Source organism: Lasioglossum baleicum, unplaced genomic scaffold, assembly GCF_051020765.1.
Source record: "Lasioglossum baleicum unplaced genomic scaffold, iyLasBale1 scaffold0024, whole genome shotgun sequence".
In the NCBI taxonomy this organism is placed as follows: domain Eukaryota; kingdom Metazoa; phylum Arthropoda; class Insecta; order Hymenoptera; family Halictidae; genus Lasioglossum; species Lasioglossum baleicum.
In genome coordinates this window covers 7,504-21,621 of record NW_027469084.1, presented here as the reverse complement: position 1 = coordinate 21,621, position 14,118 = coordinate 7,504, and the positions used below count along the sequence as shown (strand labels likewise).

Below are 14,118 nucleotides of genomic sequence, written 5' to 3'. Positions count from 1 at the left end.
GCCCCTGGAGCTCGCCCGTTGTCGTAGTGAAAAAGAAGGACGGGAAGCCCCGATTCTGCGTCGATTTCAGGAAACTGAACGAAAGATCGGAAAAAGACGCGTACCCGTTGCCACATATACAAGCGACGCTTGACAAACTACGCGGCGCCAAATTCCTGACGACGCTCGATCTAAAGAACGGATATTGGCAGGTCCCCCTAGAAGACAGCAGCCGACCAATGACGGCGTTCACGGTGCCCGGAAAAGGGCTCTTCCAGTTTAAAGTAATGCCCTTTGGCCTGCACTCGGCACCAGCAACGTTCCAGCGACTTCTAGACAGTATCATCGGACCAGAACTAGAGCCCTACGCCTTCGCCTACTTAGACGACATTATTATCATCAGCCCGACATTTGAAGCCCACCAGCAGCATCTGCGTGAGGTCTTCAAACGCCTGCGGGCCGCCGGGCTCAGGCTGAACCCGGATAAATGTCGCTTCTGTGTGGACAGCCTCCGATACTTGGGACATGTGGTCGACCAGCAAGGGATACGCACCGATCCGGAGAAAACGGACGCGATCGCCAAAATTGCGACGCCAAAGAACATCCGGGACGTACGACGATTCCACGGAATGGCGTCCTGGTACCGCCGCTTCGTACCAAATTTTGCCGAGCTGATGGAACCACTGACCAAGCTGACGCGAAAGAACGCGAAGTGGAGGTGGTCCGAGGCCGAAGAAACGGCTTTCCGGGAAATGAAACAGAAACTCGTCGCCGCCCCGATACTGGCGTGCCCAGACTTTTCGGAGCGTTTTACGCTCCAAACGGACGCCAGCGACTACGGACTAGGGGTGGTCCTGACACAAGGCGCGGACGACGAGGAAAGGGTTATCGCCTATGCGAGCCACACCCTCAGCATGACCGAGCGAAACTACAGTGCGACGGAGAAGGAGTGCCTCGCTGTAGTATGGGGCATCCGAAAAATGAAGCCGTACATCGAAGGATACCAATTTACCGTGGTGACCGACCACCAAGCACTCCGTTGGCTGCAGCAGATCGACAATCCAACGGGACGGCTCGCAAGATGGGCCCTCGAACTGCAGCAGTACGATTTCGATATTAAATATCGTCCCGGAAAACTCAACTACGTCGCCGATGCGCTCTCCAGAAATATTCCAGTACCAGATGTAAATCTGCTCCAGTCCAAACAGCGCATCGACACGTGGTACCAGAAGAAGATCGAAGCAGTCCGCCAGAACCCCGCATCCGTTCCCGATTACCAGATACGCGAAGGGAAACTGTTTCGACACCTGTTACACCAGCTCGACTACAACGAACCGACGGCCAGCAACGCCTGGAAGATCTGCGTACCAGCAGGGGAAAGGGAAGCCCTCCTCCGCCAGCACCATGACGATCCCGCCGCCGGGCATCTCGGCATAGCAAAAACGATCGTTCGGCTTGCACAGAGGTACTACTGGCCCGGAATGTTCAGGGAAGTAGCTCGTCACGTCCGTTGTTGCACGAGCTGCCAGCAATACAAGCCGACACCGCAGCAGCCAGCGGGACACCTACACGCGAACCCAGGGACGCAACCATGGCACACGGTCTCGATTGACCTTGTCGGTCCCTTGCCGCGTACGCGCCGGGGCCACATATGGCTGCTCGTCGCACTTGATCGCTTCTCGAAGTGGGTGGAACTCACGCCACTTCGAAAAGCCACCAGCGCCGCCGTCGCTGCGGCCATTCAGAAGGATGTCATCCTCCGGCACGGAGCTCCCGAGATAGTGATTACGGATAATGGACGCCACGGCCGACGGCCTCCCGGTAAGGGGCCGCAGACGTAATGGCGGCGGTGGGACTACTAAGTACTTCCACCGCCGCCAAGGGGGGCTGGCCGTTAAGGCGCCCCCGAGGTGGGCAAGGCGCGGGGGGCGAGGTGGTGCAATAATCCCCCCCCTCTACAAAAATGCGACCTGCCGGTCGACCCCCCTCCTTTTATTTTATAATATTTCATTTTATTCTATATATATTTTATATTCTATGTTATAAATTTCATCTTTATCTTTTATTCCCCTCAATTTTGCCCCCCTTCTTATGTTTGTTGTGGTTTGTCCATTGTTTTTATTTACTTATTATTACTTGTTTATTTATTGACTTTTATTTGATCTATTTTATCTATACCCGTTTTCATTTATAGATATTATCTTTTATTTTATCATATTTTTAAGTTTTATGCGGGTCGACCAGGGGGGTGGGACGGGGGGAGGGGACAGACGCTAGCCGGAACTCGCCTCTGACCCCTCCTTGTCGCGTGCGGAAGAAAATACAATGCAGCGTGTACGAGTATTTGCACATGTATAAAAATCGGATGCCGCGGTAACAAAAATTCTAAATTATACAGCACAAGTTGCAGCAATGCATGCGCATAAGTTAAATTACCTGCATACCGCCGTTTCCTCAAACTGTGTGTTCATAACTGGCACTGGGAGGATCGCAGTGCCACCACTGCGAGGAGGCCCAGGACTCTGTGCGCCATACGCTGGAAGAATGTCCAGCGTGGTCGGCGCCGCGCAGAGACCTAAGGGGCGTTATTGGGATGGACCTCTCGTTGCCGGTCGTGGTCGACCACATGATCGGCAGCGAGAGGTCAAGAGCAGCGTTTGCCTCCTTCTGCGAGATTGTGATAACGCAGAAAGAGGCAGCGGAGAGGGAGAGGGAAGCCGACCCCTTCTCCGCCAGGAGGCTAGCATCGGCGGGGCAACCCCGACGAGGCCGACGGCCTCCCGGTAAGGGGCCGCAGACGTAATGGCGGATCATACAACAGGTATAAGGGACACCTTACCCCGCGTTTATTGACCAGAAGGGTCTTCTCCGTGTTGGCGGCCGATTGACCCACTCAATAATCAGCTATGACCATAAACACCCTCTTTTACTACCAAACAAACATCACGTTACCGATTTAATAATCAGACAATTTCATTATAAACATGGTCACGCTGGTATTCAGACAACCTTAAATGCCATTCGTCAAAAATATTGGCCTATAAGCGGAAAAGTAACGTAAAGAGAATTATTCATAAGTGCATATATTGTTTTCGAGCAAAACCAGTGATTCCGGATTATCTAATGGGCGATTTACCTAGACATCGAGTTAATTTTGCGAGACCCTTTTTACGAGTTGGTATTGATTATTGCGGTCCGTTTTTTATAAAAGAGAAAAAGATCCGTAACACCAAATCAGTTAAAACATGTGTCTGTGTATTTATATGTTTTACCACCAGAGCCATGCATTTAGAATTAGTCAGCGATCTTACGACGGATACTTTCATTGCAGCATTGCGTAGATTTTTTGCACGTAGAGGCAAGGCAACCGATATTTATTCGGATAATGCTACTAATTTTGTCGGAGCAAACCGAGAATTAAGTAATGTATACAAGGCAGTTTTTTCGGAAGGCAAAAATGAATTAATCAAGCATTATCTTACTAATGAAGGTATCAATTGGCACTTCATTCCTCCGCGATCACCACATTTTGGTGGTATTTGGGAATCTGCAGTAAAGTCAGTCAAGCATCATACGTCTCGATTAATGCAGAATGTTCTTTTTACTTACGAAGGTTTTACGACCTACCTAACTGAAATTGAAGCCATTCTCAATTCTAGGCCCATAACTGCCCTGTCTTCCGATCCTACCGACTTAACCGCTCTTACACCAGGTCATTTTTTAATTGGTGATTCTATTACAAGTATTCCTGAGCGAGATTTTACAGACATCAAGCCAGGTCGATTACCTAGCTGGCAACAAATTCAACAAATCCGACAACATTTCTGGAATCGATGGTATAAGGAGTATTTAAACGAGCTCACAGTTCGACAAAAATGGCATCGAGCAAAAAATACAGAAGTCCAGATAGGCACCTTGGTTATTCTCAAGGAGGATAATCAACCACCGCTGTGCTGGCCACTTGCTCGTGTGCTACACATCCATCCCGGAAAGGACGGAACAGTACGTGTAGTTACTGTAAAAACTACACATGGGATATATAAACGAGCCATCAAGAAGCTTGCTCCTCTTCCAATTAGCGATAATTAATATTTCAAAAAAAGGTTTAGACATTGATTCATGTAATAGTCGTATGTAAACGTTAGTCACCTTACATGTATGTAAATGTTCCATATTAGTATTAAGTATCCACCTGCGAGGCAGGTTCAGCGCGTTTGCTGTATAGTACAGGACCCCCTGTATAGTAGATTGAATATTCGGGTATGTGTGGAAAATGCAATCGTATAATCCACTAATCGATGACAACTTGCTGCACACTCACATGAGTGCAAGATTTTCTCTCTCGTCTTTGCATTGAAATATTTTGACATTAAATGTTGACATCAAACGTTGACAAGTCTGCAACACTGTGACGGTTACATCCTTCCTGGCGCGAAACTATCCCCACCAATACAGCATCGTCGGAACTCCGCGCCTACGAGCCAGCCGCGAGACCGCGACGAACCGGTTTCTCGCGAGTAAAGATGAACGCGTCCGCAGATAAGTACCCCGTACAAACGCCGATTCAGGGTCTTCGGTCCCCCGTTCCCGATCCTCCGTCCACGACCGACCGACCATTCCCTCCACCTCAGTGGCGAAACGCCGAGCAGGAACCAACCCGGCCCAAGTGGTGAAACACCGACAGGAGTCCCTCCACCTCAGTGGCGAAACGCCGAGCACGTACCGATCCAACCCCAGTGGCAAGAGCCGAGTGGGAATCCACCGCTACGCCGCTAACGCCGAGCGACAGCGCCTCCGCTATTCCGAGCGACCGCTACACCGAGCGCCGCTCCGCCGAGCAAGCGCTATTACCGGCCGTCAACCGCAGTGTAGGTCCACCTTGGCTCTTCGAGGTTCCGCGACCTTGGACAGCCGACTGACGCGGCAACACCTTCCAACGCACCCAGTGATGGGATTGTTGGCGCTTTTCGCGCGCATGCGCGAGTTTCGTCAGGGCCGTGTCTACGTCTACGTCCGAAAGTGGGGAACTACTGGGGGGGAAAGTAGTGGGAGACTATATGGCGGGAAATTAGCAGGGCGACCAAGGTACCCGATCTTCGTACTTGACTGAGGCTAGAGTCGTCGCGCATGCGCGTGAAAAGCGCCAACAATCCCATCACTGAACGCACCGAGTAACCGTCAGAACACGGTGTTAAGGAAATTACCCAATTAGAACACACCGATTTTGATTAACTTTTTACAGAATGATGATATCATAAACAGATGCAAGATATTTTTTTAGTAGCGATGATTCAGTTTGAAGGCGTGACAAAGATTATCAAAGATCAGTGTAACTCAATAAAGTCCTTATATCCTGGAAACTATTTCAGATACAAAAATCCGAACGTTTTCAGAGAAATGTACTTTTTAGGAGAAATTAAACTGTATCAAAAGTTTTTTGCGAAAGTCATGTATAATTACAGATTTTGTACTTCTATTGAATTTTTTGCCCCTTGAAAGCGAATTATGGATGTGAAAAAATATGACTTGCATTTCTTTAAGGTACCAATATTCTAGAAGAATGTCAGTAAAATCAGTGTTTTCAAGTTAGGTAATGTCCCATGTAAGCGATCGCGATGACCACGGTGCGGCGTTACAAATAATGTTAACTACGCCAGTAATCGTGGCTTCAGCTGAAAGTAGTTTCTCGCAGTTGAAACTAATAAAAGACCAAGACCGATTTACATCTTTGGCTATTCTTTCCATAGAAAGCGAAGTAACAAACTCAATCAATTTTGATGACGTAATCAAAGATTTTGCGGCGGGAAAAGCGAGAAAAATTATGTAATATTTATCTTACAAAAAATATTCGTACACTTTTTAAAAACTGATAACTTTTTTATAATTGTACAAAACGACCTGATTTTTTATAATCAATTAGAAGCATTAGTTTACGAACTGATATGTAAAAAAGATTTTCCAAAAATTACAATTTACAAGATTGCATACCAAAATAAAAAAGGCATTATTTGAAACTTTTTTATTTGGGCCCTTAATGAAACATTAAAATATATGTTTTCTAGATCTATGTTCTTTATACGCATATTGAACATTTCATCGAAATCGATTGACGCAGGTAAAAACAACAGGCATCGAAAGATGTACGATTCTGTGGATTTCAAGCAGAAACTGATCAAAAGTTGTGTGAAACTACGATTTTCACCATTTTTAACCGCTTGTAGCTCGTGTGTATGTTAATCGATTCCAATGAAGCTTCCAGCATGTGTATAACTAACAGATCTACAAAACATATCTTTTAAATTTTCATTAAGGACCCAAATAAAAAAGTTTTGAAAACTACCTTTTTTAACTTCCCGATTTTATAGGGAAGTTATTGTAATGACCCCGAAAATCGAAAATCGATTTTTTAGCAGATCTTCACGTTTCATGGTCATTGCAGTCATTTTAGACTATTTTCAGCAAAATGTTCGTATGTGTGTGTGTGTGTGTGTGCGTATGGCCGTTTCTATGTAATCAAATTTTTCGTTAACGTTTTCAGAAAAAGTAACAACGCGATCAGGATGATGAATGATGCAATCGATGTGCCCCGCTGTAACTTAGAGCTGATTAGATTTTGGTCCATTTTGGTCAAGTAGTGTTTTAGTTTTTTTAGTTTTTTCGAAAGAAGTTCATTCAACAATGCAATTTATACGAGAGAACGGAAAGTTTCCACCGAAGAAACAAACGTAATTACACAACAAATTTTTTTTTCGATTTTTTAAAATTTAAAAAAAAAAATTTTTTTTTTAATTTTTTTGTACCTTACGATGATGTTTCCGCTTACAATAATCGAAAATTATCCCAATGCAAGAGTGAGTTAATCATTTCTACTCCCGAGAATACATTTTCAAAGAATATCGATGAAAGTACAAAAAAAATGTATATTACAATCTTTAAAAAAACAATCAGTTCAAAACGAATTATTAACTGAGATTAAATTGAAAATTAATATAAACTATATGATAATTATTAATAACATTGATGTTGAAAACGGATTGGTTAATGGAGCCCACACACATGCGGAATATTAAAATTTATTACTTTTCAAGAAAATACTAAAATTCCGTCTATAGTGTGGTTAGATTTTCAATTGGCCAGAGTAGGAGTGAAAGTAAGAACTCGTTATCGTGATTATATGAAAAATGCCAATATTGATCAAAATTTTACACCAATAATAAAAATCTCGAATCAAGTAAATATGTCGAGTGAGGAAAAATATCAAATCACACGTAGTCAATTTCCAGTGGTTCCTGCTGAAGCGATTACGATTCATAAAAGTCAGGGACAAACATACGAGAAAGTATGTTTGGATTTTAAAAAATCAGAAAGGCGAACTTTACAAATGTTGCATGTAGCACTGAGCAGAGTTTCAAAATTGAGCGCGGTTTATATATTTTGGGACGATTTAAATTAACAGTATCGAAGAAAACCAAGATCAATACTGCAAACCCGGATAATGAGGAGTTGTATCGTTTGCGAAAAACTAATTAAGACAATTTATTTTGCAACATTAGTATGCTATAACAAGGAACCAAGCGAGCAACGAGCATACGATGTTGGTTTAATGCGACGCCATATAGCAAACATTTTGATAAGTAGAAAACTATTGAATTTCCCTGAAAACGTATAATCTTCTTAAAACGTACACTTAATAATGATAATAATATACTGCAACTAACGAATCGGGAAGTTCTTTGTGTGGCTCGTGGAGAGTCACACACCAAATAAAAAAAAAACATTAATAGCTATAGGTACTACTAGCCATGCGTACCACTAACCCTTTCGCAAGAGCAGTCCTATCCGCGAGCTCCCAAAGCGAGCGAGCAAAAACAATCCTACTCGCGAGCAAGCGAAGCGAGCGAGCAACAATAACCCTCTAGTTATTTTTGCATTTAACCTTGTAAATTATAATTTTTTAAAAATCTTTTCTGCATATCATTTTGTAAACCAAAGCTTCTAATTGATTATGAAAAATCAAGTCGTTTGGTACAATTACAAAAAAGTTATTAATTTTTAAAAAGTGTACGAACACTTTGTACACCCACTGGACTTATAATAAATAATTCCTTATTGTGAAATTTAAGCATAGGATTTGAATGTGTATTCTGGTCCGTCGCGCCTCTTGTGACGGTTACAGAACCGATCTCTTTCGACTTTCTCACGAAATCTCTTCAAGATCGTATTTGGCAGGAAGCGTCCCTAGATAACAGAATCATATCTCAAGTCCCCTTTTAACGAAGACCGAGCTCTGGCTCGACTTAATGGAAAATGACAAAAAAAGGGAGTCTGGGACTACGCGACTTTAGATAATTATTAGATCATCCCACTCATTTTAGGAGTATATAAACCCGTGCATTTCTACTCTCGGGGGCTAGTACTTCGGAAGACACGTATCGCGTCACGTCGTGCTGTATCTCGAAAAGTCAATTTCCAGTTAGATCGGGCTAAAGTTCCCCTTCGAAACAACGTCAACCGTATAGATTCGGCGAGCTCGGTATAAAATCTATTAGGCATTTCTCTACAATTGATTCGAGACCCCCGCATTGCCAGTGCGCCAAAACGGAGCATTTAGTTAGGTAGTTATTCAATTCTATTTCTTTGATTCATTTCTTTCGCGACATTTATACAACTATAACACACTTCTTTAATTAGAATACACCTATACTGGGTGTCCCAGAACAAGTGTCGTTCCTTGAAATGGGAGGTTCCTGAGACCATTCTAAGAGACATTTTCCTTTGCACCAATGTCAACTGCGGCTTTGTTTAGGAGTTATTAACGAAAAACACGGACCAATCAGAGCGCGCCCTGGGCCGCCGCGCCGTCACGATGCGATGTCACGGCGTACCGCGACACTCGCTTGCCGGCGCGGCTTGGCGCGCCGGGCCAGGGCGCGCTCTGATTGGTCCGTGTTTTTCGTTAATAACTCCTAAACAAAGCCGCAGTTGACATTGGTGCAAAGGAAAATGTCTCTTAGAAGGGTCTCAGGAACCTCCCATTTCAAGGAACGACACTTGTTCTGGGACACCCTGTATTGTGACGTGGCAATATTGCCTGCGTCACTCTAACCTCTCCAGCGGAAGACCAGGCCATCCTCTGGTCAAGCTTTGCGATAAGGGCAGCTGCGAGCGCTCTCCCTGGGCATGTGTGAGACCCAAAGGCCGATGATTAATATTTGAAATGTCGCGCCAATTTGCGTGACGAACGTTTACAGGACCGTATCCGGGTCCCAGGCGGGATCCAGAATTCCACTTTCAACGCAATATGCAACGCGCCATCGAGAATCAGCACCTCGAGGCAGGAAGAAGGCAAAACTCGAGGTAAAACAACGAGAGATCGTCAAGGCCCAGGACTATCAACCTGGAGGCGCCGACGAGGGCATGCGGTACAGAGGAGATCATCCACTCTACCCTGTCGTCGCCTCGTCCGGGATGAAGCCAGTACCGCAACCGGATTGGCTGACGTCGATCGTCTCATCGGGAAGCGGCCAATCGGACGTCATCGCTGCCAGACTGGTCGCACGCTGCCGGAAGCCGAACGCCGTCGCGTAGAATTCGTCAATGCGAAATTAATTGTTAGCGATAGGCCGAGACGTTGCGCGAAGAAAGCGGAATAAGGAAGTGGGGGACGCTCTGCTTCCGCGTACCCGGGCCACCGCGTGAAGATTCATTGCGTCGTTAGAACTCTTGAGAATAAGTTGTCGCTCTTAACCATTGTTATCGAATAAAGTATTTTGCGTCGGCTGATCAGAGGAATAGTAAATCGCTGCCGAACATCCGCTGCTGTGCGATAAAAGGTAAGCGCCGATCAGGCTTTCGTAAATAATTAGCGAAACTTCGTGTTGGCTCGGGTAGTGGGTCGTAAAGGTTCGTTAACCACTTCACGGGAAATAACGGTACGAAAGACGAACGGAAGTCGTCAGTATTATTTGCGAGGGGCACGAATCCTTCGGATTGTGAAGGATTTCGTCCTCCTAATTAGAATCCGGTCGGATAGCGGGGGCCGCGTGGCCGCATTGTGACGGTTGTACAACGCCAGTTTAAACGCGAAGTCGCGGATTCAATACTTAGCGTTATTGCCGTTATTTCTAAAGATCCTGGTCTCGTTCCACGGGGGGACGCCGTCGCGTGCTCGATTCGTATTCGTGAATTTAGTTCGAACACTGTCAGCTCTATCGATTTCGTATTGAACGTCGGAATTCGGTCGGAAATCGACCTGTAAGGTCTTCCGCGTGGTTAACTTCGTATCGCTGCCGAATTCTTAACGAGGAGAATCTAATGTGCCCGCAATCAGCGCGTGCGAATAACATCTCTCGCCATATTTACGAAAACGCGCCGGCTGTTGTATTAATCGCTGCCGATCGAATCGGCAGTCTAACATCGTCGTGAAATAAACGAATTAATAGCCGAAACGTTGTACTTTTCTTGTGTGAAAACCTTCCCGCCGCGGGGAACGTCTCGTGTTCTCCCAACGTAGAACCCTGCGCCTTCGCGATAGCCATTCAGGTTTAGTTTGCTACGTCACAGTCTCGCGAGTCCAACCGTGTTCCTTTTTCGTGTTCAGGTTACGATTCTTTCGCGTGACACGTTCGGGTGTCTGGCGCCCGAAATTTCGTTGAGTTTGATTATCGAATAGAGAGACTGTGAGCGTAATTTGTCCCGAGAGGATCACGCATCGTGCGGCCGACCGTGGCCCAGCTCCACGCTTGTAAATTCTCGGTGTCGCTATTCATCGTTCGACCACCTTTACGAAAAATTAAGAAAGCGACGTGACAATATATATATATATATATATATATATATATATATATATATATATATATATATATATATATATATATGTATATATATATGTTTATATTACAGTTACAGTTTCCATAAATATTTCGTGACGTTGCAAGCTTGCGACGCGACGGACCGACCTCTAGCGGATCCAAAAGCCACCCGCGCAAGTTGAGAGCGTTCCGTGAGAAAAACTTCCGATATTATAATAGGCTCCTAATACCATCTGTTACGCGTACGGAATACGGCAAGTTGCAGGGGCGTGCCTAGGGCACCGAAAAGTCGTACGAGTCCGGAAGGGTGCCCCGTCGCAAAGGAATCGACCGCCGAAGGAAAGAATGGCCAACGAAATAGCAAACCCGGCGCCGGAACCAGCAAAGAAGCCACCACACACGGGCCAAGAAACCCGGGGGCGCCGATGTGGGACGAAGGGATCCTTCCACGAACATCTCGATTTTTCATAGTCCCGCCGCCGTCTCATCCCGCTCAACAAGGATCCCAGCGTGGGTGGTGTGACGGTCTCGCTGACGAGAGTTATCTAATACGTTTGCCGGGGGCGAACGTGAATTCTTCGCGTTTGCATAAGGTCTGGGGCCCTTGGACCTTTCGAAGGAGCGATCTTGCGACGATTCTAGTCGCGTAGGGGGAACTAGAATCGATACGTTCCGTCGATGCGGATCGAAGGATCACTGTCGCACGGAGTCCTGTCTCGAGCAGACGTACTCAAATCGCCCTCTCGCAATCTCAAAATACCGAATTTGTCTCGCGTCGCGGGTGGTTTTTGGTGAACCAAATACCGAGCCGATGGACTGGGTACGAAGGAAGCAGAACGATTCGGACACTCATAGAGTATTAACTGAAAATAGAGAAAGTGATTAGTAGTTAGAAAATGTTTTCGATACTTCTAAAGAGTACTTACCAGTGGTTAGGATACTTACCTGTTGACAGGATAATTACCGGAAAGAGAGCCACGACCAGTAGGACGAGGACTCGGACAGCAGGAAGGAAGGGCAGGAACGCCTCTAGGAAGGAAGGAGGCGCCGAGCTGATAGAGAGAGAAGGTTTCGTACCCTCGTCTCACGCCAGCACGGACCTTCCACTCCCTGAGGACGGCTGCGAGAACAACGGAGTGGCTGGACCTCGTCTTCCAAGTGGAAAAAGAGGGCATAGTGTTTCTAGTTTCTGGTTAATCGTGAGGAGTGAGGAATTGGTGATAGGCTCCGTAGTGTTTGCTCACGCCAAGGGCCCCTAGCATTCATTAGGCCGTAAAATTAGGGTTGTAGCAGTTTCGATCGGAAAAACAAATTTTGGTTAAGATCGGCTGCTATATCTTCCTCAAACAGCGACTTGTTGGGAAATCGGGCTTGGTCGAGCTCGGCTCGATTCCAGAACTAGTTTTCACGAAAACACGAGAAATTGCATAATAGATCAAGCAATTAAGGTGCTTTCACAATGGATAGGTTAAGTAAAGTTCGATCCACACAGTTACGATAGGAAATAATTATTTTCGAGAAATGCCTCAATTTTCGAATATTTCTGATTACCGTGGTTAGGACAGAAACAGAGCGAGGCCAGTCTTAATAAGTGCAAGAGAGAGGATAGACAAGACAGAAGTCCACTTAGCTGTCAGGAACGGATGGAAAAAGTTCTTTTTTATTTGTGGGTTGCCGACCGGCAAGGTCTTACGCGGTTTTTCGTGGGAACCAAAGGCTTTCTAAACTCAGTGTAAAAACCGAGTTAATTTTGGTGGAGGACAGCCAAAAGTTTGCTGTACCACCCCCCCCCCCCCGAGTAGGGTGTCATCGGATAGATCTCGGAAAGAGGGTTCGAGTAAGACAGGTTTGGAGCGCCTCCGAAACCATTTGAAGAACTTCTAGCGTTTTTCAAAAAATAGCTGAGAGATACAGATATTTGGAATCGCGAAGACAAACCTGTTTGCCCCTGTTTGACCCGAGGTCAAAGTGGGGGCGCCGTTGACCTTGAGAATTCTGACTACACCAGAAGACTTGGAAATCGTTTCCAGATTTTCAAGATTTTCAAGGTCAAGGTCACTCAAGATCAAAGGTGCAGGCGGGATCGGGGACCTCCCCTGAAGGTCGCCATAATTTTGCGGCGTCGAGTGACAATAGGTTATGAAAAATGGTATAGAATAGGGTAATTTGTAACTAAGGATTTAGAATTAAGAGTGAGTTTTATTATGTTAACTATATTGGACATCTGTTGAGAAACAACATAAAAATCCGGGTACGAAGGAAGCGTACGGCTTATTCTCGACGCTGAACCAGTGTTTTCGACAACGGTAAGTCGACCTTGTGATTCTTCGATTCCGTTATCGTGGTGGCTCGTGATATTCGCGCGAGGATGACACGTGTTCGTCTCGTCCTCGGAGATATTGCCAGTGCCGAGGCGCAGGGCGCCTCGAGCCTTTGCTCGCGTCCATCTCGAGGACGCTGTAAGCATTTGCGAGCGTAGTTACCCTAATCTCGGAAATCGGAAGTCTTCCTCAGGTGTCGCGTCGGATTCGAATAGTTTCCCGTTTGAACGTAGGTTGCGCGAGAAACGATTCGGCAGAGCGGCGGGAATTGCTCGTGATCTCGCGGCGGTCAACTCGTTACGTCGAACGTGTATGGCCGCGGATTGTTTCTCGCACGTAGAGAATTTCGGCTCGGCTTCACCGAGCACGAGAAGTTTGTCGCGTTTCGCTTGGTATTTTCTAACACCTGGCGCCCGAACTCGTGTCACGTATTCCGGTCGAGCCTCCTCGTAAAATCGCCTTTATACCGGAAGTTGACCGTTGGTACGAGCCAGGGCCGCGAGTAGCACGAGTGGCCGGCGAAGGGTTATAAACCCAGGAAAATGGTATTAATTTGTTAGTTAAGGTACGCGAACGAACCCAATGCGAAATTGGGGAGCCGCTAGGAATGTAGACAGTGAGGACGAACCTGACGCGAAATCAGGGAGCTTCTAGGAATGGAATCAGACGCAGACGAACCTAATGCGAAATCAGGGAGCTGCTGGGAAGGTGAAACTTCGTGAACGAACCCAATGCGAAATTGGGGAGTCACTAGGAAATGACGCGCAGACGAACCCGATGCGAAACCGGGGAGCTGCTAGGAGGTTGTAGAACAGCGCGGACGAACCCAATGTGAGATTGGGGAGCCGCTGGGAGGTTGGATAAAAGCACAGACGAACCTGATACGAAATCAGGGAGCTGTTAGGATGCGGACGAACCTGATTCGAAATCAGGGAGCCGCTAGGATGGTATAGTTTTCGTGGACGAACCCAATGCGAAATCGGGGAGCCACTAGGTAGGAAAAATCT

General features: G+C 46.2%; 1 protein-coding gene across 1 annotated transcript; it reads left to right on the top strand.

Moving 5' to 3' along the window:
- Nucleotides 1–9,137: 9,137 nt before the first annotated feature.
- On the top strand, nucleotides 9,138–13,128 carry LOC143219341 (uncharacterized). The gene is made up of 2 exons (XM_076445344.1): nucleotides 9,138–9,812; nucleotides 10,882–13,128. The coding sequence occupies exon 2, from the start codon at nucleotides 11,687–11,689 to the stop codon at nucleotides 12,047–12,049; it is 363 nt and encodes a 120-aa protein (XP_076301459.1). The 5' UTR covers nucleotides 9,138–9,812; nucleotides 10,882–11,686; the 3' UTR covers nucleotides 12,050–13,128.
- Nucleotides 13,129–14,118: the final 990 nt, after the last annotated feature.